This window comes from Anser brachyrhynchus (genome assembly GCF_964034855.1).
Source record: "Anser brachyrhynchus genome assembly, chromosome: 12".
Taxonomy (NCBI): Eukaryota; Metazoa; Chordata; class Aves; order Anseriformes; family Anatidae; genus Anser; species Anser brachyrhynchus.
This window is the reverse complement of record NC_137707.1, coordinates 2,849,785-2,874,535: the sequence shown is the minus strand read 5'-3', so window position 1 is coordinate 2,874,535 and position 24,751 is coordinate 2,849,785. Positions and strand designations below refer to the sequence as shown.

At 59.8% G+C, this 24,751-nt stretch overlaps 2 protein-coding genes across 5 annotated transcripts; both read left to right on the top strand.

Annotated features, from left to right (window-relative positions):
• The first annotated feature begins 60 nt into the window (after positions 1 to 60).
• EMC8 (ER membrane protein complex subunit 8) lies at positions 61 to 19,889 on the top strand. Of its 2 annotated transcripts, XM_080552232.1 has the most exons (10): positions 61 to 348; positions 3,685 to 3,761; positions 5,208 to 5,277; positions 5,768 to 5,862; positions 6,133 to 8,606; positions 8,745 to 10,871; positions 14,708 to 14,800; positions 16,330 to 16,760; positions 17,771 to 18,302; positions 19,775 to 19,889. In XM_080552232.1, exons 1-5 carry the CDS (start codon positions 124 to 126, stop codon positions 6,290 to 6,292), a joined length of 627 nt encoding a protein of 208 aa, XP_080408358.1. In that variant the 5' UTR covers positions 61 to 123; the 3' UTR covers positions 6,293 to 8,606; positions 8,745 to 10,871; positions 14,708 to 14,800; positions 16,330 to 16,760; positions 17,771 to 18,302; positions 19,775 to 19,889. The 2 variants fall into 2 exon arrangements, with proteins under 2 accessions (XP_080408358.1, XP_080408359.1); XM_080552233.1 differs by lacking the exon at positions 8,745 to 10,871.
• Positions 18,382 to 24,278, top strand: GINS2 (GINS complex subunit 2). 3 transcript variants are annotated; one of them, XR_013938267.1, is made up of 7 exons: positions 18,382 to 18,588; positions 19,775 to 19,889; positions 20,309 to 20,408; positions 21,446 to 21,572; positions 21,800 to 21,926; positions 22,892 to 22,966; positions 23,560 to 24,278. XR_013938267.1 is itself a non-coding variant. In XM_080552236.1 (5 exons), the coding sequence occupies exons 1-5, from the start codon at positions 18,499 to 18,501 to the stop codon at positions 21,923 to 21,925; spliced, it is 558 nt and encodes a 185-aa protein (XP_080408362.1). In that variant the 5' UTR covers positions 18,384 to 18,498; the 3' UTR covers positions 21,926 to 22,154. The 3 variants fall into 3 exon arrangements, 1 of the variants encoding a protein (XP_080408362.1); XR_013938268.1 differs by having other exon boundaries at positions 18,384 to 18,588; positions 22,916 to 22,966; XM_080552236.1 differs by lacking the exons at positions 22,892 to 22,966; positions 23,560 to 24,278 and having other exon boundaries at positions 18,384 to 18,588; positions 21,800 to 22,154.
• The last annotated feature ends 473 nt before the right edge of the window (positions 24,279 to 24,751 follow it).

Here is a 24,751-nt window from a genome sequence, read left to right as displayed (position 1 = left end):
CCCCCTTCCCCCCCCCCCCCCCAGCGGGTTTTTTTTTTTTACGTCCTTTTACGACACCTCGGCGGACTTGGCGGCGGGGCGCGCTTGGCGGCGGGGCGCGCTTGGCGGCGGGGGCCCGTCAGGATGAGGCTGAGCACGCAGGCCTACTGCAAGATGGTGCTGCACGGCGCCAAGTACCCGCACTGCGCCGTCAACGGGCTGCTGGTGGCCGAGCGGCCGCCCCCCGCCGCCCCCCGGCCCGGCAGGGAGCAGCAGGCCGCCGCCGCCCCGGCGCTCTTCGTCGACTGCGTGCCGCTCTTCCACGGCACCCTGGCGCTGGCGCCCATGCTGGAGGTGGCCCTCAGCCTGGTACGGGGGGGGTAAAGGGGGAGTTGGGGGGGGTTGAAGGGGGGTTAAAAAGGGGTTTCAGGCCCTGGTTGGGCTGCTGGGGGGCTGGGGGAGTGCAGGAGGGGGGCCTTAGCCTGGTACGGGGGGGGTAAAGGGGGGTTTGGGGGGGTTAAAGAGGGGTTTCAGGCCTTGGTTGGGCTGCTGAGGGGGTGGGGGGGTGCAGGAGGGGGTCCTCAGCTCCTGGTTTGGCTGCTGGGGGGGATAGGGGGGTTGCTGAGGGGGTAGGGGGGCATAGGAAAGGGTTCTCAGCCCCTGGTTTGGCTGCTGGGGGGGATAGGGGGGTTGTTGAGGGGGTAGGGGGGTGTAGGAAAGGGTTTTCAGCCCCTGGTTTGGGTGCTGGAGGGGGTAAGGGGGTTGCTGAGGGGGTAGGGGTGCGTAGGAGGGGGGCCTCAGCCCCTGGTTCAGTTGCTGAGGAGGATGGGGGGCTGCTGGGGGGGTAGGGGGTGCAGGAAGGGGTCCTCAGCCCCTGGTTTGGCTGCTGGGGGGGGATAGGGGGGCTGCTGGGGGGGTAGAGGGGTGCAGGAGGGGGGTCCTTAGCTCCTGGCTGGGGTGCTGGGGGTGTTGGGGGGGGGCTAAGCCCTTAACTGGAGCACTGAGGGGGAAAGAGGGGCTGCTGGGGGGGGTAGGGGGGCTGCTGGGGGGGTAGGAGGGTGTAAGGTGGGGGTTCTCCGCCCCTGGATGGGTCGCTGGGGGCGTAAGAGGGCTGCTGGGGGGGTAGGGGAGCGCAGGAGGGGGGGCTCAGCCCCCGGTTTGGCTGCTGGGGGGGGTAAGAGGGTTGCGGGGGGCGCAGTGGGGCGCCCTGTGTCGTGCTGCGGCTCCTCCCCGCGGGGCGCTTCGGGAGCGTGCCCCTGCGTTAAAACCGGGGGCCGTGGGGAGCGAGCGGCCGCGGGGCTCTGCGCTGTGGGGAGGCCCCGGGAAGAAGTCCGGGCGCGGGGAAATGCCCCCCCCCATCCCGGCTGCCTTCGCTGTGGGCGTCGTCGCCGGTTGGAGCTGCAAAGCTGCCCACTGGCAGCTGCGCTGTCGCCGAGGGCGGCAAATTCTCACCCGTCTGGCGTCTGTAAAGGTCACGGGGCTTTGGTTCCCGCGGGCCTCGTGGCCTAAACGTTTCTCCCGGCTCAAGAAAGAGGGGGCCCGGGGCCACGCGCCCCTCCGGGAGTCACTTTCTGCCAGCCTTACTTGATGGGAAGGCGCGGCGATACTGGTTATATTTGCTTTCGTGTGGGCTCGACTTCGCCGTTTTGAACCGGGGTCATTTGTTTTTATTTTTTTTTTCCTGTGGGAACGAACAGCCAGGTTTCCGAGTAGAAACCTGGGGCCTTCGGTGAGGTTCCCCGGGGTAGCTCTCGCCGTGCGGTTGCGTCGTTGGGAAATAAATCCTGCTCCTCACAACGTCCGAGGTGTTACCGCATCTGCAGTCGTGGTGGGACCAGAGAAACGGCGCTGCTACGCACGTGCACGTTGTTTTGGGGGGTAAAAAGTTAAAGACGGGGAGCCCTGCGACGTTTCCCGCGTTAATTAGGACCGGCTGAAACGTGCTGGAGGTTGCAGGCGCGTTTGATGACTCTTAGGACACTCGGAAGCATTCGAGGAGAGCCCAAGGCCCTTTGCCTCTCCTCATCTCTGACCCGAATTACTCCAGAGCACCGAACGGGACCGAGAGTGCCTGTGTTTCACCCGAAAATGATGCAGCGGAGCGCAGCGTTTGCTTCCAGCCCGACCCGTGGCGCCTCCTGAAAGCCGCGAGCAGCTCTTCGGCAGCAAGGGATGCGTAAAACCAGCTTCACGTGTGGCCATTCCCAGAGCTCTGGGGCTCTGGAGGCGAGCAAGTCGCTTCTATTTTTCTCTTTTTTTTTTTTTTTTATCCTCCCCAAATCGCTTTGATTTTATTCCGGGGAGACAAAGCGCTGCGTGGAAACGAGGCACGACCTGCCTCCCATCGATTCGCCCTCGGCGAATTATTTTTAAAACGATCGTTTCTTTATTATTAGCATTATTTCTTCGTTGTTATTGTTGTAGTCCGATGTCTGGGCTTTCGGCCTTAATGCCAGGCTTTCCACCCGCTGCCAATTAAAACCGTGGTCCGAAAAGCCTCCAAATGGCTTTGTGACTGAACAGCAGTTGGCCCGCAGCCTTAGCAGGGCTGCGTAGCCTTTTTTTTTTTGCCACGTAAATCCGCGTCATCCCTCGCAGAAGGGGGATTATTTACGTGGCTGTTGCGTTTCCGCAGCCTAGTGCTGTAATTATTCCTCAGACCCAGATTGATTTCGGCTACGGGATGCCGCGGATGCGTTTCTGGATCCATTTTGATGCAGCCGTTGAGGTTTTTCTGATGCCTGCTCTCTAGGGACAGCCCAGGAAAGTTCCGGCTGCTTCCCCCCTTTTTTGGGGGGGCTCCGGCTTGGGGTGCCGGGTTATAAGGAACCCCCTCGCGTGCGTCGCCGCTCCCAAAGCACGGCCGCGTCTGTGGCGGGGCAGAGGAGCACACCAGCAGCTCCTTCGCCGAGCCCTGATCTCGTGGCCGAGCTGGGGAGCGATTTTAGCAGGGCGCTGGGTTTGGGCTGAAAGGCTTTAAAGTGTGGAAAATTCCCCCCCCCGCCGTGCTTCGGTGGATAATTGCTGCTGCAGGTGAGCTCTCGGAGAGAAACACGGAACACTTCGGTTGCAAAAACCTTTTTTGTGCCGGAGGGAGCTGAAAAACTGGTAAATGCCGCGACCTTTTTCTGCCCACGGCCTTTTTCTTCTGCCCACGGCCTTTTTCTTCTGCCCCCACGTGTTTACCTTTCGCTCGGGGCTTCGTTTGCTCATTAGGTAAACGACGCTCCGGCTTTAACCCCGAAGCGCTGCCCTAGGAAGGAAACGAGCAGGCCGCCCCCGAAGCGGCAGCACAGCTCTGCGCGCCGGACACCTTCGGGTTCCCCTCTGCCACGTGAATGCCACCGAAATATATCCACGAACGGGGAGGACCTGGGCTCCCCTCCCGGGCAGCGCCTTTGTCAGTCCTGTCGCTTGAATTTAACCTGGGATAAATGGAGCAAAAGAGCAAGAAATTGGTTATTTATTTATTATTTTTTTTTATGTCACTCCCCAAAGGTTCAGCTTGGTTTCTCTGCCTGGGTTAATCAAGCTGTGTGCACACGTGGATGTCTTTGCCAGTTGCTTCTTTAAATAAATACGTTTTGTCGTGCGTAAATGGCCATTTTATTTGCAGGACCGATGGGGGATTTCCTTATTTCTGTGTTCTTTTTCTGTTTGTTTTTTTTCCCTCCTCAGGCTTAACTGTTCCCGTTCCTTTTCCAGATTGACTCGTGGTGCAAAGAGAATAGCTACGTGATAGCCGGATATTACCAGGCCAACGAACGCGTGAAAGACGCCAGGTGCGTTGGTGCAGTATTTCCTTCTGTTTGCTCTTTTGCGCCGTGCTTTGTGCTCTGCCAGCAGCAGTCACGGGCAGAAACGGGGCCCGCGGATTCCTTCTGACACCCATCAGCTGCTCGCGCCTTGGCCTCGTGGCGCCGGCGGCCGTGGCCTTCGCTCGGGTGCAGGAGCCCCGGTCTTTGCAGGATCCCTCTGCTTCGGTGGGGGCTACAAAAGGCCGCTGCTGGAGCGGCTGCCAGCCGGTTGAAGTGCGGTTGTCGGGGAAATAGCCGGCGTCTGCAGGCGCCTCCGCTTGCGCTGTTAATGTCTCGTAAACTCGAACGACTCCCGGTATCTTTTTGGAAAGTCTTTTCGAAGTGACCTAATTCTTACTGAACTGCTGAACTGTCTCGGGTTTTTGTTGTGGTTGTTGGTTCGAATCATTTTCTGACACGGTAAAGGGGCAGCCTTGAAATGGAAGAGGATAACAGTCAAGCAGAGATCCTCTTCGCTTACTGTTCTCCCTGGGAATGGTCTCTTTTTTTTTTCTTTTATTTTTTTTCTTCCTTCTTTTCCTCCACCTCCCCACTAGCTAACTCAAACCACCAAATAAACAGCAAGGGGCTTCGTGTGGAGCTACAACCTAGTTCTAGATGTGTGTATCAAATGTTTCCCCCTCTATTAGACAAATCCAGTATCAAGACTCATGAGAGTGCATCATGTAGTATTTAAAATCAGTATGAACAACTTGTTTAAAGCATTCTGCTCCGTTCCAGTTACTTTGCTGATGCCTATCTTGGAGTCTCAAGTGTATTTTTTAAATAGCACTTGGGGTTGCTTGGGTATCTGACGGGGATGCGGACGTTGCCCTTTCCTTACAAGGGAAATACAGAGCTGCTGGAGCCGTTTTTGAAGGAGAGGAGGCAGTTTGTTCTCTTTGCGGTTTGAAAGACTGTTCTGGGCATGTTTCTTTTAAAGCCAGACTTCATTTTTTGAAGATAGCTCTGGCACCGCGTAGAGATTGCCATCTTTGAAACAGCAGAGGCTTTTCTTTAGAAGATTATCCAGTTCCGTAGAGAAGCTGGCCAGCGAGTGAATTCAAACGCAGGCTGGGAAGGCAGCTCAGTTGAAGTTTCTTTTTTAAATGCCCGTCGGGGCGCAGGAGGCTGCGGTTCTTGGTCTGGTGGAAGGAGGTGGGAGGTCACACAATCTGCACGCAGTCTGCAGCGAGCGCTTTGCTGCTCAAAAATACCTTGCCTAAGCACAGATGAGCTTCGGATCATTGCGCTGAAGAGGGGAGCTGGGGTTTTCGTGGCCATCTGACTTCGATCAAGTGGAGCATCGGCTCGATATCTTGTTCCTGTTTATAAGCGTACCGTGTAATTTTCGCGTCTCCTTAAGCATGTTTCCTGCTGCCGCGAGTGTCACGGTTCAAATAACACAATTACCTTTACCTTCCGCTGCAGTCCAAACCAGGTTGCTGAAAAGGTGGCCTCCAGAATTGCAGAGGGCTTTAACGACACGGCGCTCATCATGGTAAACTGCTTCCTTTTTCTCTCTGTGTTGTTAATATCGGGTCTGTGGTGCTGGACTAACCACTTACGTGCAGCTCTGTGTGTCCTGTAACAGCGAAGTAACCACTTTGCTCTTTCCCCACAAGTGCTTTGGGGAAGAGATGCAATGACTTGTAGCCCCTGTAGTTCTTAGTAAGTGGCTGTGGCTAGCTCTCTGTTATCTCAAAGGAAGTGGAGACCTCTGCTCATGGGGTTTGAGCGAAGTTAGTGTATTCCCTGTTTAGGACCCCTTTCAGTGACTTAAATCCTTGTCTTACATGAAACAAATTGAGTTTTGTATCCTTGCCACAGCGACAAAGAGGGTTGGTGGCTTAAACCTGGAGAATTTGGCTCACGCGAAGGCAGACCAGCGCATGAATTAGAATAAGGCGTCCTGTTTGTGAAAACTTGCTTTCAATTTCATCTCTTTACTCGGGAAGACTTAAAACAGTGTTTTTTCTGCTGCACGCCAGGTTGATAACACCAAGTTCACGATGGAGTGCGTAGAACCTGCCATTCACGTGTACGAGCTCCATGAGAACAAGTGGAGGTGCAAGGACCCCCACGTGTGAGTAGACTGCGGAGTTTGTTTGTGTTTAGGTGGTGAGGAGAAGTGGTTTGTGCTTTGAGGGCTGCGTTGTAGCGAGAGGGAGGGAGAAAAAGGGATGGAGGGTGAAGGAGGGGGAGGGAGAGAGCAGCCAGCTGCTGAAGCCAGGCAGCCGTGTGCCTCTTAGCCACGACTGTGTTGCAGAGAGTGTGCTTTATCGTCCTGAATGGAGGAGATGGCGAGGGTTTTCTTTGGGATTATTATTAATTCCCGGTTCTTCTCCCATCCTAGTGATTTCTGTGAGGATTGGAACGAAGCCCAGAGAATCGCTGCGTCTCTCTTGGACAGCAAGTCCTACGAAACACTTGTAGATTTTGATAATCACCTGGATGACATCCGGAACGACTGGACAAATCCAGAGATCAACAAAGCTGTCCTCCACCTGTGTTAGGGGGATTCCTACTGACTAACTTACGGGCATTCCCACTATGTACTGAAGACACAAAAATGATATTTTTGAATGTAAATAGAGTAATATTCAGTACCTTGTGTGGAAAGCTGGCTGATTAAAAGAGTGGCGCGTCACGTTGCCAAGGGTGACGTGTCCGTAAGCTGTTGAATCCTTTTCGTGAGGTTCATTAGAAGAGCTGCACGCCGTCAGTTACAGCTGTCCCTGTGGATGCCTTCCCCGTTGTAGTGAATGTTGCTGTTCCTTCAAAACCAGAACTACTGCTTATCCCCGTGGTTCATATTAAAAGTTTTGACTAAGCTTTTGTACTCCTTAGAGAGAATGATTTTTAAAGATTTCTGAAAATAACTTTCAAAAGATCGGTTTTGTCCTCAGACGAGGTATTTTGAGGTCAAATACATAAACAAAATCTGAGGTCAACTGTTTTGTTTTGTTTTTCGTGGCTTGGAAGTGGCATTCTGTCAGTACAGCAAATGCAAACTGCTGAAGATGATTTTCCATGCACCTGTCACCTGGTTTGCAGTGGTTTTGTATGACACAGCCACAGAAAATGTGTTAAAGCTGCATTCCCAAATGCTACAATGATTTTCCTGCTGTCTCAGGGCATACAGCCATAGTTACTGACTGAGAAAATTAAACACAAAGTAAAATCAGATGTTCGCATAATGCTTAAAAAAAAAAAAAAAGACTGGAATAAGGATTTTTAATGAAAGTTCCAAAACAGTTTGAAACTCCAAAAGAAGAGCACCAAATACCATGATCATTCTATGGATTTTTTTCTGTTTTTAAACAGATGTAATTTTAATCTGGTTCATGCGGTATTCGTTCAAGTAAGCCTGAAGTTGAAGGCGTATGTCTGAGTACGCTGCGTCAAGGAGTCTAGATTACACTTAGCTCAGCTTTTGCCTTTCTAATTTTCATTTGTTTCTAAGAATAAGCGTAGTTGTCAATGAGGAAGCTTCACAGCACTGTTTCCTCTTACGTTATTTTTATGATATGTACTATTTTTTATCAGGTACGCCACAGGCAACGTACCTTACCTGTGCTTGCTTTTTGCTGCATTTCTGTAACAACGTAATGAATTTAATATTTATCCTCCAAATTCATTAAGACATTTAACACTTCTTACCACTAGCTGCTTCCAATGGAAGGAAATGGTGTTAGTCACCAGCTGGTGGCGGAGTATTTTCCTCGCCACCTGAAAATACACTTGGTGTGGGGATCGGCAGTTGGGTCCTTTGCGAGGAGAGGTGACGTGCACGGACAGCGCTCGCTCTGGTTGCCCAAGGCTGGTGCATGTCTGGTGTCACGCTAGGAGCTTGTCCTGCTCCTCCGGGATGGTTAATTAGTTAAATGTAGCCTCAACCTGCAACGCTTCCTCTAGATTTTTCTCTTTCTTCCTAAAAACGGTTTTACGATGAAGATCCCAACGTCCAAGTCCTTTTTCAAAAACAGTGAGGAGGAGAGAAATGGCCAAGGGGGAGATGAAGGTTTGACCCGAGTGGTTTTGTTTGTCTTCCTACTGTGCTGAGGTGTGCTGGGCATTACCAGAGGCACTGGCACGCAGTCCGTAGTCTCTCCGAAGCATGACTCAGATACGCTTGCAGGAAAGGAAAATGTTTTCGCTTGCTGAATGAAAACACGCATCTAGCTCACAAGCGGTGAGATGGACGCGTTGCGGTGTGTTACACAACACGTCCAAGGCTGTATTTAAAATGTTAACGTATTTATATCCTGGGAACAGCGGTTCAGCAGCGTAGCGTTTGGAGCAAACCGTGCTGCGGGAAGAGGGCTTGCCGTACTTTGTGCAAACACCTCGTGAGGCCTCGGGAATTGTCGCAGGGACAGGGGTTAGCCAAGCTCTGCGGGGTGGTTCACCCATGCTGGTGTGACTCCTGAGCCACCGAAATGCGTTGGGAAACACTTGGGGCACCTCGCTGGAAGGGAGGCAGCTTTAAGGCTTTGTCTTCATCTTCTGCTTGCTTTTCAATGGGATGCCGTGAGCCTTTTGGCACCAGTAAAGGCCCAGGCGAGCTTTAAGCAAAAAGGACAAGCGCTGCGGTGCTCGGATCTCGTCTCACCCATCCTGTTTGCGTCGAAGGCTGGACAAAAAGCAGCGATTTCATAAAGGCAAGGCGCCTGGAGTCCCGGTGGCTCCTGTGAAAGAATGAGGAAGCCGCCGGGGGGCTCGGTGGAGGCTGTGCTCTCTCTTCCTGCTGCTGTACCGACCCTGCCCGCAGGAGCAAGCGCTGGCTGCGGGGCTGGCAGATCAGCTGCCTCTTCAGAGCAATTCAAGGTAACTCCTTTTAAAACCCGTGGGGGAAGAAAGCTTGGGGAAGGGATCTGCATCTCCCATTCCTAAAATCACCTTTTTGTTTCGTTAGCAGCTAACGACATGCAGAGGTAAACTTTTTTTTTTTCCTTCCCTGATTAGCTCAGATTTGGAGATTGAAAGTTTACCCGCCCAGACAGTTGACCCCCAGCTCTTTACCACATCCATGGGACCTAAAGCAATAGAAAATACGTAACTTCCAGTGTGTTTTTTTTCCACCCTCAACCCTAATATTTCAGGAATGTCTGAAAATACCAGCACAAAGTACTTGGGATTCTGCGTGGGGGACGTAGGTTATTCTTTGCTGGACCCACGTCGGGACTAACCTCGAATCCTTCAGTTGCAAGGGGGGGAAGGAAGAGGCCTGAGCGTGCATTGCCGTAAGTGCCAGTTCGGCTTGAAATCAGGGATCAGATTGAAATGGGGCCCGCAGCACAAGGCATGCCCCGAGGCAGGACGTGAGCCCGGGGCGCTTCCAGCATTTGGATGCTGGGTCAAAAAGCACGCGCAGACCGGCTCCAGACACCCAGAAGGGAACAGGCAGAGAGCCTGGGGGGCCTGGCGGTGTTATTTTCACCCAGAAACGAGAGCGTTTTGGAGCTGCTAGGAAAAGCAGCAGGTGTCTGGGGGTAAATCTGCGGCGGGAGCGCTTTCTGCTCCCCTGGCTTGTGCGGAGAAGGGATGGGGACAGGGGGTGTCTGTCTCGTCAGCAGGTTGGGGGATGCTCAGAAGCGAAATACCCGCACCTGGTGGAGTATCCACATCCTTATTCCTTGAGCTCGTTGTTGTGTTTGTATATGAGGATTTTTTTTTCTTAATTCAGCGAGTGAAACAATCCTGCTGGAGTTCGCTCCCCTGCCGGCGGAGGTGCCCGCGGGACGCTTCCCAGCCCACGCCGGCGTGAAAACGGGCAGAGCCCGGCTGTGCACAGCCTGTCCCGGCTCTTCGGGGCTGACAAGGGCTGGAGCAGGCGAGCAGCTCGGCTGGCGGGACGGGGGAACCGCAACCTCCTCACCCGGTGCAGGTGTCCGCGGCCGCTCCGCGTGGTGCTGCGGTGTCGTGCCCCCCGAATCTCTTCTCCAAGCGGCAGGGATGCGAAGCGGCAGCTCCGCGGGGCGCTGGCAGCCGCGGGAAGCAGCCCCCGGGGTCTCTCCGCTCGCTGGCCGCGGGCCTAATCGCTGCACTCTGCCGCTGCTGCTCCTCGTAAAAACGCCCGGAGATGCTGGGATGGAGGAGGCATTACCCGGGCGGAAGGAGCACGCGGGTGCTAATGGAGGAGGCTGTTAGCGGCCCGGCCTCGCGGCTGGCTGCGGCTCGGGAGATGTCCTCTGGGGGGGAAAGGCGTTTAGCCTGCTGCTGCTGAGCTGCACTTTGAGATTCGGCTTTAATTCAGCCCCCGGAGCGGAGCTGAGCGTGCTGCTGTGCCGAAAAACCTCCTCGTGTGCTCCGCCAGGAGCCCTGCAGCCGGCCTTCCTGGAGCCGGCAGCGATTCCGCTGTGCCAAACCACCCACCGAGGGCTTCATCGATTTTTTTTCTTTCTTTTTTTACTCCTGGTTTTAGACCACGTTTTCACCCAGCCTTATCCGAGAGCGCGCCCTGCCCGCCTATCTGCTTTGATTTTGGCTCGGGCTGCGTCCTTGGAGAGGATGGGGGCAGGCTGCCGGCCGCGGGCTGGGGTTTTCCGTAGCAGCACGGCGCGGGAGGCGAAATTCCTCCTCGCGTGGCTGGGCAGCCGGTGCCCAAAATCCGCCCTCACCTCCAGGGTTTCTTGGCAGTGGGCTTGGCTGTAGCTGTGGGGAGAGGGGCAGGGCGTGCTGCCCCTAAAACCCTAAAGCGGGGGGAGACGGGGAGCTCCCCGAACGCCCCCGAGCTGCATCACGGCAGCACTTTAGCCGGAGGGAGCGGTGCCAGGGCTGCCCCCGGTCTGCGCAGCGGCAGCTGGGGAAGGCTGGAGAAAGAACGCAGCCCTTCCTAGAAATGCACTCCGGAGCTTAAGAGAGAGAGGGACCTAATGGAAAAAAAAAAAAAAAAATACGTATAGAGGTTGTACGAGGGGATAAAAGGGAAAGCTGGGCTGAGATTAACCTGGAGCTCGGCGAGCCGGGAAGCAGCAGGCCGGTCTGCGAGGCGGTTCCCAGCCCAGGCCTCCGAGCTGCCCGCTGGGTCCCTGCTCGCCCTGGATGTGCTCCTGGCGGGGGAGCCCAGCACCCCCTGGCTTTGCGCTCAAGGTACGTGCTCGCTTCCCACCTCGCCTCCTGCTCGCTCCCGGGGGCTGCTGCCGTGCCCCCGGGGGGGGTTCCTTTGAGGCCGTTTTCTCTTCAGTCTGCTGGGGGATGCTGGGGCTGCTCCACTTTCCCCAAGCCTTCATCTTCAGCTGCTTCTTGTCTCCTCCTCCTCCCTTCCCACACCCGGCATCCCCCAGTACCACTTGTCCACCCTGGGTGGCCAAGAGCCCCCCCCCAGCGAGGGGCTCCCGACCCTTTTCTTTCCCCACGAAGCACCGGAGGGCAGCCAGCTCCTCGCTGACCCCATCCTCTTCCTCCCGCTGCCGATTTCCCTGCCCCCTGGCACCACCAAGGAGCTCCCGGGAGGGCCGTGGGGCTGGCGGAGGCTCCCCGGGTGCCCGTACGAAGGAGGTGGCTGGTCCGTGAGCCCACCCCCATGCTCCCCACGTTCAGGCTCGCCCCTTTCTCCAGGTGCTTTCTCCTTCGTGCGTGGGGCTCCGTGCCGGAGGGTCCCTGCCCCGTGCCCAGCCCTGGGCACGTGCCCACGGGTGCCGTGGCTTTCCAGCCCCATGGGGAGGAGGGGAAGGGACGCAGGATGCCGGGCTCGGTGTCAGGTATCGCCACGCCAGCTGGAGACGTGCAGCAGCCCGCGGAGCTAACCACAGTTAGCTCGGCGCGCTGTTATTTCTGCGTACCCCCCCCCCGGCCGTCGCTTTCGGTCGCCCGCTTGGTGCAGTTTCAGCACCAAACCCGGCCGCTGCTCCGGGCTGGGCTCGCTCCAGGGCTCCTGGGTTTGGGGCCTTTTGTTTCTCGCCCAGCAGCAGCGAGCGGGTGGTTGCAGAGGGGCAGCAAGGTAGAAACGGGGGGCTGGGGGGGTTCTGCTGCACCAGCTCCGTTTGCGTGCTGAAACCGGAGCTGGTGAGGATGGGGATCCCATGGGATGCTGCGTGCACCGAGCTTGGGGAAGGAGGTGGAAAGCTGGAGCTCGCTGGGCCCTGCCCTCTGGATCTTCGTCCCTGCAGCTGAACAGGCAGGAAAGTGCATAAACCGGTTTGTTTTTCTGCTTTTCCGGGGCAAAACCGAGCCACGGGCTGCAAAGGTCTCAGCCTCCGCGTCCAGAACCGCAGGTCCTGCCTGAGCTCTTCAGCTGGGAGCCTTGCACCAGCTGCTGGAGGAAATCGGCCCTTTCTGCTTCTGTGTTTGTTGTCAAATGCAGCAGGAGCAGAGCAGCAGAAACCAGAGCAAACCCGCTCACTTCCCCTCTCTGCTCTCCTTTGCACCGACTGCCTCCAGTGAGAGTGAAAGCCCACGAGAGCTCTGCAGAGAGAGCAGGGCTTTGCATCAAGAGCGGGGCTCTGCTCCCAGCCAGGACCCCGCAGCTCCTGGGTTCAGCCTGGCCTCACCCTCGGCACGGCTCGAGGATCTCCCGTGGCTCCTGCCTCCAGCCACGGAGGCTTCGAGGAGGCTGCGAGGGGCGGAGGGGATTCCCCGCTCGTTTCTCTGCAGAGGAGCCGTCTGGGGCTTTGCAGTCGCAGAGGAGGCGGATATGCAAAAGCCTCGGGCTGCTCTTAAAGCAGGCAAAAGCAGCGGTGCTGGAGGCCGAGCGTTCACCATCGCAGCAGGGTGGGACCTGGAGCTGTCACCGTGGGGGCAGCGAGAAGCCCTCTGCCCGCCCCCCCGCTGCCAGGCTGGGTTTTGGGGTGGGCAGGTGAAACCCCGCGAGGGGCAGGAGACCCTTGCTGGCCCCCAAAACTGGAGCAGGAGCACCGGCGTGGACGGTGCCGCAGCTGGGAGCATCGCCGGGAGCTAGGACACGGGGATGCTGGGCTCCACCCTGGGCACCCCCGCACCGCACCGGAGTTTTCTGGCCCTTTCTGGCCCCGACCACCTGCTCGTGGGGATCCTTGGTGGCCTGGGGGGCTATGGCCACAGGGGGGGAGCACTCTTGTGCCTCCCTCTTGGAGCTCCAGGCCGGGCAGTGCAGCGGGGTGAGGGAAAAGCAGCTTTCCCCCATCGCCCCTTCCCTCCTCACCCAGGGCTCGGATGGGGCTGGAGGGGGAGAGGGGGCTGGATGGGAGGGGCTGGTCCCCACTAACCCCATTAACCAGGTTAGGGACCGACCTTGTAAAACCCACAGCCGTCCCCACAGCAGGTCCCGGGTGGGCGTGGGAGCGGGGCTGGGACCCCCCAGCCTCACAGGGCAGGAGCTGGGATGCGACGTGCCCGCGGTGGGTGGGTGTCACCCCCTCAAAAGCACCCCAGGGAGCTCCAGGGCTGGGTTTGGCTCCGTTCCCCACCCCAACCCGCCTGCAGGAGCAGCCCCGTGCCGCCGGGACCCCTCTCTGTGCCTCCCCCCGGGGTGCAGCCGCTGGAGTTTTCCCCGACGCCGCTCCGTTGACCCCTGCGACGGGCAGCTGCGGGTTTCTGGAGCGTGAACTCATCGGGAATGCAAGCACGGCGCTGGCGCAGATGCGAAGTCGAAGCCCCAGCACCAGCCCAGGAATTTCTCTGCCTCGGCATCCCCCGGCGCCGCGGGGAAGGCAGGGCTGGGAGCCAGCAGCGCCGGGGAGCGGGGCTGCTTTGTGACCCGGGGTTGGGATATTTCCCCCCGCACTCCCTCATCCGCGAGCTGGGCAGCAGCGCTTCGCAGAGGAGGGCGCATAAATCAAGAAATTGGGTTTATATATCAAGAAACCAGGTTTATATATGCTCAAAGCTTGGGGTCCCCGGCGGGCTCCGCTCGCAGCCCCAGCGCACATCCCAATGGTCCCTGCCCAGGCTGCCCACGGGGATTTGATCCAAGAGGCAGAGCCACGGCCAGCCCGGAGGTGATGGAAAGCTCCTGCTTCGCCCGGCCTGGCCCTGCCAGGGCTGCTTGGGGAGGCACGATGAGACCGTGGTGGAGAAAGCAGGCGGGGAGAGGAGGGTTTGCCGGGCTCCCTGCGGGGTGAGAGCGGCAGGGCCGAGTCGCCGACCCCCTACCCAAGAAGCTTTCCCCAGCAGCTGCGGGCAGGAGGGATGCGAATTTCCCGGCGAAGGGATTTTTGCCGAGGATAATTGTAAGCGCTGACCGGCGGCTCAGAAATGTCAGCCCCTGTCCTGTTGTTTTTTTTTTTTCGCACCCTGCTTCTCCGTCCCGTCCGGGGGCCGCCCCCGGTCCCTCCAGCTGCAGGATTTTTTCCACCTGGATTTTCCCCAGAGCTCTCGGGGTGCCGCAGGAACCCGAGGGGGTGCTCTGCCGCCCCATCCCATGGCACGGAGGCATTTGGTGGGGTCGGGCTCCCGCGCTCCCTCGCCCCGCGGTGCTCAGCGCCGTGCAGCATCCCGACCTCCAGCGGGGCGCACGCAGGCGCCCAGCCCTGGGTGTGAATTTCGCAGCTGGGAATCCCTCAATTTCCTTCACGTGGGGCTCGGGTTTTTCCTAAAAACACACAAATCCCCACCCCGCTGCTCCTGCTCGCAGCCTCCTGCCCCGAAACCCTCCCGGCGTGCGGGAACGGGGGTCACCCACGGCGGTGCGGGCAGGACGCCGCGGCGGGGCGCCGGGCTCCTTCTCCTCCCTCCCCAAAAAGTTCCTCCCGAAACTCAGCGGCCGAGATTGAGTCAGCGACGGGCCGTGACATCAGCTCGTGGTTTCTCCGCCGAGCGGCAGGGCTTCCTGTTGTGCCCCGGCAGCTCGCCGCGCTCGGGCGCCTCAATATTTATATTTATTTCTATACGCGCACATAGGCGCGGAGGTGCGCGCTCCTGGCCGGCGAGCTCCGGTTCCTCCTTTCTCGAGGCATCGCCGGCCCCGTTCCCCGTCGTTTCCCGCAGCCCTCGCCTCTCTCTTTTCGCAGCCGGGGCCGGCAGCGGGGCCGGAGAGCCGTGCGCCGTGGCGAGGCCCCGCCAAGAGGATGAAAACATGGGGCTCAAGTTATCCTGCCTCAAAGGTGGGTCCGGGAGGGTCCTGGGCGCGCAGGGAGGGCTGGGAGGGAGGTCGCGCTCCGAGGAGCTTTGCTGACTCCTAAAGGCATCGCTGCTGCCAGCGCGGGGCTTGGCCTCTGAAGTGATGCTGCTGCAGCTTGAGCGAGGGGACGCCGGGGGGGGGGGGGGTTCCAGCCCTGGAAAATTCGGGGTACGGTCCTGAGCTCGCTGCCGCTGCCCTGGGCTTGGGGTTTGCTCAGCGGTGGGGCCGCGGGAAGGATGCTCGGGGTCGGGGTGCTCGGGGCCAGGCTGGGAGCCGGGCTGACCCCAAGCATCCTTGGGTAGCAGTGCCCGGCACGGGCCAGCTCGCTGCTGCTTTCCGTAGAAAAATGCTTTTCGTGCTTTTCACCAAACTTCACTTTTCCTAACGGGGGCCGAGCCACCACGGCGCCTGCAGGCGCTCTGGCTCGGCGAGAGGGACGTGGGAGCTGTTGGCGCGCCCAGGCCACTCGTTAGCTCCGAGTGCCACTTGGCAGGGGCTGGGACGTGGGGTTGGGGACGTTGGGGACTTGTGGCACGGCCCGGGGGGGCTGCAGGGACGGCCGGGGGGGCAGTGGCCACCTCGCATCCCCGCGGCACCGGCACCCGTGCGGGCGCATCCCCTGCTTGGTCCTGGGATGGAGCCAAGGGCGGTTTGGGAAGCGGTGGGAACCCGGTTCCGTTGTCACAGCGAGGGTGTCCCCGGCGATGCTTCACCCCGAAATGAGCCCTCGGAGCCCTGGAGGAGAGGGGACACATCACCCATGGGGTCCCCATCCATGGGGTCCCCGTCCTGGTGTCCCCGTCCATGGGGTCCCCGTCCCTGGTGGATAAAGTTTTCCCCCAAAAAACCTCCAATATTGATGAAGTTTAAAGAGCTGCCTCCCCCCTCTGTTTTCTGGTCCATTTAACCCCCCCCCCCCCAAAGCAGGATGGAGCGTCAGCACCCACGTGCCCCCTCCCCATTTTTGGGGTGCCCGGCCAGGCAGCCTGGTGCGGGGGGCTTGGGGGTCCCAGAGACCCCCCCCCAACCCTGGGGCGGCTGCAGAGAGGGGCTGGGGGACACCAAAGCACCCTGATTTCCCTCCGTCCACCCCAAAACCGGGTCAAAACCGAATTTGTTTGGGGAACCAAACCAAATTTGGGTCCCCAGACCAGCCTCGGCTCCGGCAGACAGGCTTGGAGCCCGCAATAAAACAACGCCCCCCCCCCCGCCCCCCCGCCCCGGCTCCCTTACATAAGGCAGGGCTTTATCCTTAATTAAAAAGAGATTAAAAATATCAGTGGCTGTCCCCGCCGGGCATTTTCCTGCTTCAGAGGAGTTAAAACCTCGCTGCCGGGCGCGGAGCTGGGGCTTTTCTCTTGATTAAAAAAAAAAAAAAAAAAAGGCAGATTAAAGCTATCCGCACCCGGCGGGGCAGGTGGGCAGCCGGGGGAACGGGGGGGGTGTGGGGATTCTCCAGTGGCTTGTATAGGGTTGAGCCAACGATGCTGTTCCCGCCCCTTCTTTCTGCAGGCTTGAAGACGTGCGTGAGCAGCGGGACCGGCAGCGGGGGGGTCCCGGCACCGGGCGAAAAACACCTGCACGTGCCCTCCATCATCGTCACGCCGCCCACGCCCACGGGTGCCACGTTGTCCCGGGACGCCCGGCGGGCAACGGGGGGGACGTCGTCGCCCTGCAGCCAGTGCTGAGCACCAGGAGGGGGGCACCGGACCCCCCCGGCATCGCCCCGGGGCCGCATCCTGCCCCGCCGGGGGGGCGACGCTTCCCGGAGAGCAGCTTCGCCAAGAAGCCCCCTGGAGGAGGCCGGCGCGCGAAAGCAGATGGAAATTTAATTTTTTAATGACAGCAGCAGATGGCAAAAGGCACCAAAGTGTGTTCGCGGCACGGCAGAGCCGTTTATAGAGCGCCCGGAGGAGCCGCAGCGCGTGCCGGTGGCGCCGCGGGTACAGCGCCAGGGCGGGGGGCACCCCCGGCCCGCGGCGCCCCGAGCGGCCTGCGGTGGTCGGGGGGTGGGGGGGGACGGGGCTCAGCACCCCCGGGGGCTGGAAGGGAGAGGAGGGGGTGTGGGGGGTGGGTAGATGGATGGATGGATGGATGGGTGGACGGACGGATGGACAGGAGGATGAATGGATGGATGGGTGGGTGGTTAGATGGGTGGGTGGTTGGATGGATGGATGGATGGATGGATGGATGGATGGATGGATGGATGGATGGATGGATGGATGAAGGGATGGATAGATTGATGGGTGGGTGCTTAGATGGGTGGGTGGGTGGGTGGGTGGATGGATGGATGGATGGATGGATGGATGGATGGATGGATGGATGGATGGATGGATGGATGAAGGGATGGATAGATTGATGGGTGGGTGCTTAGATGGGTGGGTGGGTGGGTGGATGGATGGATGGATGGATGGATGGATGGATGGATGGATGGACGGACAGGAGGATGAATGGATGGATGGGTGGGTGGTTAGATGGGTGGGTGGGTGGATAGATGGATGGATGGGTGGGTGGGTAGGAGGATGGGTGAGTGGTTGGATGGATGGGTGGTTGGGTGGGTGGGTGGGTGGGTGGGTAGATGGATGGATGGGTGGGAGGATGGATGGATGGGTGCTTGTGTGGGTGGGTGGGTGGATGGTGGGGTGGAAGGGTGAGTGGGTGGGCAAGTGGGTGGATGGATGGAGAAGTTGGTGGATGGGTGTGTGGATGGATGGGTGTGTAGGTGGGTGGAGAGACGGGTGGATGGGTGGATAGACGGGTGGATGGGTGGATGGATGGATGGATGGATGGATGGATTCATGGGTAGATGGATGGAGGGATGGATGGATAGATGGATGGAGGGATGGGTGGGTGGGTGGATGGTTGGGTGCGGGGATGGGTGGGTGGGTGGGTGGACGTCCCTTGGGTGGACAGGCAGCAGAGCACGGACCACCACAGATGACTGCATTGACAGGCGGAGCAGTGTGAGTGGTACAGGCGGTGCAGGTGCATGGGGGGGGTGACCAGAGGGGTGGGTGAATGGACAGACGGACGGACGGACAGACGGACAAAGGGACGGATGGAGAAACCGGGCGGGCAACAAGGAAGCAGGCAGCTGTGTGACAGCCAGCACCTGAACGTGTGCGGCTGCCCGGGGACACACGGTCAGGGCAGGGCTGGGGGAGGCCGGAGGACCCCACAGGGGGTACGGGGGTACCGGGGGTACCGGGGTACGGGGCTACGGGGTGGGGGGACGGCCGCCATGCCCCGAGGGGCGCTGCCCGCCCCGGCCGCCAGGGGGCAGCAGGGAGCAGCAGGGAGCGGGGCGCATTGCGCATGCGCGGCACCGGGGAGTCGCGCTCTCTCTCTCTCTCTCTCTCTGCCCCCACGGCGCCCTGGCAACAAGTGCTGAGCGCTGATTGGTCGGAGCACCCGGAGGCGCTCGGATTGGTCCCGCGGCCAGCCGCGCACACCTCCCCCCCGCGGCAACCAATGGGAAGCCAGGGGCGAGCCGGACAACCAATCAGAGAGCCCTGAGTTACGCCGGGTCCCGCCCTCAAGCGGAGACCGCGAAAAAGCGCCCGGCGGCGGGAAGCGGGCGCGGTGGGCGGGGCTTGGAGGCCGCGCAGCCAATGGGGAAGCCGGGCGCGTGGCGGGCCGAGAGCCGGTTCCGGTTCCGGTGCCGGTGCCGGTGCCGTCGCCATGGAGCCGGCCGAGGCGGAGTTCCTGGCCGAGAAGGAGCTGGTGACGATCGTGCCCAGCTTCAGCATGGACCGCGTGCACCTGATCGGGGTGGGGTGCCGGGGTCAGAAATGGGGGTTTGGGGGGCAGGGGTGGGGGTTTGGGGTCAGAAATGGGGGTTTTGGGGTCAGGGATGGGGCTTGGGGGTCGGGGCTGAGGGATTTAGCGCCAGGGGAAGGGTGTTTCGGGGGAACAGGGGTTGGGGGATCTGGGGGATGGAGCTGAGGGGATTTGGGGTCAGGGATGGGGGGTTTGGGTTCAGGGATGGGGATTTGGGGTCAGAAATGGGGGATTTGGGGTCGGGGGAAGGGTGTTTGGGGGGACGGGTTGGGGGATCTGAGGGGTGAAGGTGAGGGGATTTGGGGTCAGGGATGGGGATTTTGGGGTCAGAAATGGGGGTTTGGGGGCCAGGATCGGGGGGTTTAGGACCAGGGAAGGGTGTTTTGGGGGGACAGGGGTTGGGGGATCTGAGAGACGGACCTGAGGGGATTTGGAGTCAGGGATGGGGGGTTTGGTGTCAGAAATGGGGATTTGGGGGTCAAAGGTGGGGATTTTTGGATCAGGGATTGGGGGTTTGGGGTCAGGGGTTGGGTGTCAGGGGCCGAGGAGCTTTGGGGGGTGGGGTCTGGGGGATTTTGGAGACAGGGCTGGGGGGTTGGGGTCAGGATTGGGGAGTTTGGGGACAGGATCAGGGGGATTTGTGGGTCGGGGATCAGGGATTTGAGTCTGGGGCTGAGGGCATTTGGGGTCAAGGGTTGAGGAGCTTTTGGGGTAGGGATATGGGTTTGGGGTCAGGGGATGGGGGATTTGGGGTCAGGGATGGGGGATTTGGGGTCAGGATCAGGGTTGGAGGATTTGGAGTGAGGATCGGGGGAGGTTGGGGTCAGGGGCTGAGGGATTTGGGGTCAGGGCCTGGGGGATTTGGGGATCGGGGCTCAGGAGCTGCGGGGCAGAGCCTGGGGGAATCAGGGGCAGGGAGAGGGGCTGGGGCAGGCGTTGGGGCAGAGGGGAGAGGAGCCAGAGGGCTGCGGGGTTGGGGGATCGAAGGGTCGAAGTGGGGCAGGGGCTGGGCTGGGGGTGGAGCAGGAGGTGGAGATCCAGGCGCTCCCCGACTCGGGCTTTTCAAAATCAGCCCCCCTGAAAACGCCCCAGGAGCGGCCGGGGCCAGGTGAGACGGGCGCTGCGGTGGCCGAGCCCTTTCCAGCCGCCGCGTTTTCATCTCCGGTTCCTCTTCCAGGGGGACCTGGGCCCTTTCAATCCCGGGCTGCCGGTGGAGGTGCCCGTCTGGCTGGCCGTAAACCTGAAGCAGAGGCAGAAGTGCCGCCTGGTTCCCCCGGCGTGGATGGACGTGGGTAAGCTGCAGCGGGAGCAGGGGAAACACGAAAAGCCTCTGCCGTCCGCCCTTAACGGGGCGCTTGAGTCACCAAATACGAATTAATTCTGAGGGAAGGAGCTGATTTTCCTCCCCTTTATGTTCGCAAGGAATGAAATCTTCCTGGTTGGGTCAGGGCCGTGCCTCCTGTTCCTCCGGGGAGCGCGAGGGACAGGGGTGAATTTTGGTTTCAATCCCCGGCCCTTCGCTCACCTGCAGCGGGCGGCTGCCTCGCTCCATGCCCGTCCCGAGCGGTGACACGGCGAGCGGCGCTCGCATCCCCAGCAGGGCTTCCTCGTGGGGCCCTCGGGCTGCCTTTTTTTTCCCCGGGGGGGAGAGGGGTGGGTGTGGAGCAGGGAAGGGTCTGCTGGCGCCCGACCGCTCCCGGCTGCGTTGCAGAAAAACTGGAGGAGATTCGGGACCAGGAACGCAAAGAGGACACCTTCACCCCGATGCCCAGCCCCTACTACATGGAGCTGACGAAGCTGCTGTTGAACTAGTGAGTAGGAAACGTTTTGTGAGTAGGAAACGTTTTGTGGCGGTTTTCTGCCTCGCCGCCTGCTCGCCCGGACGGTTTCTCGGGCTTTCGGCGGCGGCCCCGGAGGGCCGGGGGAAAAGTGAGAGTTCACGGGGGCTTCGTTTACACGGCGTGCCCGGATCCTGCTGCGGCAGTTCCCTCGTGGTGACTTGGCGCCTCAGTAGCTGGGGGTGGCTCGTTCCGCGGCCTGAGAACCGGGGCTGTGCCGCTTTATCGGGCGGCAGCTGAGCGTGGAGGCCTCGGGAACCAGCACCGCTGTTCCACGGCAGCAATCCGTTCGGCAGCCGCAGCCCTCCCGGCTCCTGCCCTGGCTCTCCTTCAGGAGGGAAGCTCCCCTCGCCTCAGCCTGAGGAGCGGGAGACCGGGGAGATTCGGAGTCTGAACCCGTGCCTGCTGAGGCATTTCGCTCGTGAAATGTGCTGGCGGGGAGCTTTCGGAGCGCTCTGAGCCCTTGGTGGTGGTCGTTGAAGCGCTGCCTCCCCCCCTGGAGGCGAAGCTCTTGGCGCGCGGCTCCTTCCCTCGCACCAGAATAACCCCGTGGATGGATCTGATCTCCTGAGGTCCTCGCGGCAGGGCTGAGTCGCCTTAACGGGAGGGTGCGGCACAGCTCGGGCAGTCCTTTCGGCTTCGTGCTCCCTGGTGGGAGCGCGGCAATCGCAGCCGAGCCCTCGCGGTTCCCTGCTGCGTGTGGCTCCGGCCAGGTTGTTGGCCTCGCTTGCGCCTCGCACCAGCTGGGCGATTAAAGAGCAGAAGGATTGCAGTGGGAACCAGCTGCTGCGGCAGGGCTGAGGGTTCCTGGGGAAATAAACCTCCCCCAAAAACATCCCAGCAGCAGGAGCGCCAGGCCGGATTTCACTGTGGAGCTGCGGGTTGAGTTTCGATTCTTTTATATCACAAACTGCTCTGCTTATGCCTTCGGGGGCTGAGGAGCTGCCAACGTTGCTTACACAAGTCCCTTGCAGCCCGCTTTGCTCCTCTGTTTTATTTTTTCCCCCCAGCGCCTCCGACAACATCCCCAAAGCCGACGAGATTCGCACGCTGGTGAAGGACACGTGGGACACGCGCATGGCCAAGCTGCGGCTGTCGGCGGACAGCTTCGTCAGGCAGCAGGAGGCTCACGCCAAGGTGCGCCGGGGGCAGAGGTTCGCCAGCCCCGCCGGCAGCTCTCCGGGGCCCCGTGCGAAAGGAGAACTCCCGTCGGTTCTGCGCTTCTCCTGGCCGGGGGTGGCGGTCGGGCTGGTCCCTTGGGGTGTCACCGAAGGCAAACGGGGTGCCGCGGAGCTGCTTCACGGGTTCCTCGTCCCACGTCGGCGGGCTGTTTCCCCCCAAACTGCCGCTCTCTCTTTTTTTAGCTGGATAACCTAACCCTGATGGAGATCAACACGATCGGGACTTTCCTCACCCAAGCCCTGGACCACATGTACAAGCTGCGGACCAACCTGCAGCCCGCTGAGAGCTCCCAGTCCCAGGACTTTTGAGGTACCCGCACCCGCCCTAAAACTCTCCTGGGAGAGTCCGGAGCCTGCCAGGGAGCTGCTCGGGTGCAGGCGGTGGCTCGCCGGCGCTCGGCTGCTCTCCGACGGTGTCGGGCAGAGCTCTCTGCCCCGCGGGGCGTGGGTGTACTTCACAGAGGGGACTTCTGAGGGCAGCACAGGCCACACGCCGGCTTGGAAAGCGATGAATTTCCAGGCGGCGCTTCGCCGGGAATCCGCTCAGAGCCTTGAAAGATGTGCGGGTAGCGAGAGGTGTGGGCCGGGGGGGGATCGGCTGGGGGGCACCTCCGGCCGCTCCGGGGAGGAGGACGGAAGGAAAGGGCTTTCCCTCTCCTGCCCGGGCTGTTCTGTACTGCGCCTCACTGCTATTTGTATCTGAAACCGCGCGGAAATAAATAAAACGACCGGCAGCTGAGCGAACTGCGCCGAATTTTTCTCCCGGTGTTTTGTTCCAGCACCCAGCACGGGGTGGGGGGGGTCAAACAACGCTCGGGGGGTCACACGCTGCCTGGGGAAACCCGCAGCTCCCCCTGGGGCAGCCCCACGGGGTGAGGGCGCGATCCTGGCTGGCACCAGGCTGGGCTGATGGCAGCTGAAAATCCTCCTGGGGACGGGAAAATGCCAGCTCCAGCTCGCCCCGGGCTGCGCTAGGGCACGGCCTCCCCCTTAAATCCCACCCCCCCCAGCGAGGCCGTGGGCTGCTGGCACGGCGCGGGCCGAGCTTGGCTCGGAGCAGGGCTGCTTCCCCGCGGCTGCTGGGGCAGAAAGAATCCTTTGCTATCGTTGAGGAAGATTTTATTTCCGTGGACGCTTCCAGAAATTACAGCCATATGTTCATAAAGACCTAATTGCTACATTCGACAAATAATAGATTACATTACAACGAATCCAAACAAGCACAGATAGAACGGGTTTAGGGCTTATTTTTTTTCCTTTTTTCTCCCCCCCCAGTTATTTTGTTGTTTTCTGTCGCAGCATCTGACCTGCCCTGCCTTTCCTGCCCTACTCCTGGCTCCGCCGTTACCGGTAAGGACAAAGAGACCCGACCCGGGGGGAATCCTCCAAGAAGCTGCAAGCACCGGGTCAAAAACTTGATTATGGGCTGCCGAGGGGGGGGGAAAATCTCAGCGTGGGAGGCGCTGCCAGCCCAGCCGGCCTCCTGCCCGTGGCCGTGGAGCTGCAGCAGCTGCCCCGCTGCGGCGCTGGGGGGAGAAATTTTGCCGAGGATTTTTCCGCCCCCCCCCAGCCCGGCGCGCGGGGGAAAGGGGAAGGCGAGCCGAGCAGCCAGCGCCTTCCGCCGCGTTAAAATTCATCGCGGAGCCCGGAGCTGGCGGGGGGCTAGGCCGGGGGCTGGCGCCGCAACTGGGATTTAAAGAAGATTAAACTAATTTCTGTCGCAAGGGCGTTTTGCTCTTTAATCTCGCGCAGCTTTTTTGGTGAAGCCAAGGGGAGGGAGGGAGGGAGGGAGGGAGGGAGGGTTATCGCTTCCTCTGCGAGCGCAACAAGGGAATTGAAAGCAGGAAGCAGAGGTCACCTTTCCCCGCAGATGCGAGCCTGCCTGGTGGCAAAATTAAAAAAAAATACGTAAATTATTTCTTTTTTTTTTTTTTTAAAACCAGCTTCCCAAGGTGGGCGCTGATCAGCAAAAGCGACTGCGGCCGGCAGCGACTCCGAAGCGGTTTCGGGAGCCCAGCGCGGATGCTGTGACCCGGCACCACGGCGCTGCCACCACACCGGGGGGGTGAGGAAGGGCTCCAGCGGGGTTGTCCTGAGCTTGGCGAGCACCCTGGGGAGCCAGGCGTGCGCCGAGCCTCGGGGTGCACCCCGATTTCCCCTGCCCAAACGCCCTTGCTCTGCTCTCTCCGATCGTTTCGGGGGATTTTGGGGCTGTGACCGCCGCGGCTGGGGCTCAGTGGGGTTGGGTCCCCCCCATCCCCGTGCTGCCCCTTTCCAGCCCCCCCCCCCCCCCGCCCCACAGGCAGCCCCGCTGGCTTTTGGGTTTGGGGCCGGCGCGCCTCGTCCCCCCCACCCCAACGCGGCACCGCAGCTGCCCGAGTGCTTGGAGGGACCCAAAAAGCCCCAGAAACCAAAGGGAAAAAAAAAAAATCAGAATTGGAAGGATATTGGGGGGGGTGGGGGGGCTGCCGGTGTGACAGCACCTGCCCCGGTGGAAAAGGGGATTTTTTTTTGTTTTTCTGAAATTCTTTTAAAACGCTTCAGTAGCTTTTCTGTCCTGACCAGCGGCAGTACCGGCGCTAAAAGCAGCTCCTTGTGCCAAAAAAAAGAAAGAAAAAGGGGTGGGAGGACAGGGGGAAATAAAGGCAAAAAAAACAAAAAAGCAGAAACATTAAAAAAAAAAAAGCAAGCTTTTTATAACAATAATTAAAGTAATAAAAACATACAAAAACTTTGTCTTTTTTTAATATATATACACAGTACAAGGCTGAAGCACCTTTTTTTTTTTTTTTTGACTCGAATTGCAAAAAAAACACCCAACCCAACCCCCCCCGCCCCGCGTCGGAGCCCCCCCGCCCGCCGCAGAGGAACAAGAAGGTACCTCCAGGAGTTCAGGGACTTTATTTTAGAGCCAAGTGCATTTTCCAGTGGAAAGCCCCGCGGTGATGGGGGGGGGGAACGTTTGGGGTGGAGGTTGGGGAGGGGGGGGACACGCTCGGCGGCCGCCCCGCCACCGGCCCCGCGGGGCTCCTCCGGCTTTAGTGTTGTCGGTGGAGTTTTTTTTAATCGGATTTTTTTTTTTAATTAAAAAAAAAAAAAAAAGCTATATAAAGTGTTGGGGGGTGTGTGTGGTGG

Coding starts and splice junctions, on each gene's coding strand:
- GINS2 (XM_080552236.1), top strand. CDS start 18,499: ATGGAGCCGGCCGAGGCGGAGTTCCTGGCCGAGAAGGAGCTGGTGACG. Junction 18,589..19,774: donor ACCGCGTGCACCTGATCGGG/GTGGGGTGCCGG, acceptor TTCCTCTTCCAG/GGGGACCTGGGCCCTTTCAA. Junction 20,409..21,445: donor ACGAAGCTGCTGTTGAACTA/GTGAGTAGGAAA, acceptor TTTTCCCCCCAG/CGCCTCCGACAACATCCCCA.
- EMC8 (XM_080552233.1), top strand. CDS start 124: ATGAGGCTGAGCACGCAGGCCTACTGCAAGATGGTGCTGCACGGCGCC. Junction 349..3,684: donor TGGAGGTGGCCCTCAGCCTG/GTACGGGGGGGG, acceptor TTCCTTTTCCAG/ATTGACTCGTGGTGCAAAGA. Junction 5,278..5,767: donor ACGACACGGCGCTCATCATG/GTAAACTGCTTC, acceptor GCTGCACGCCAG/GTTGATAACACCAAGTTCAC.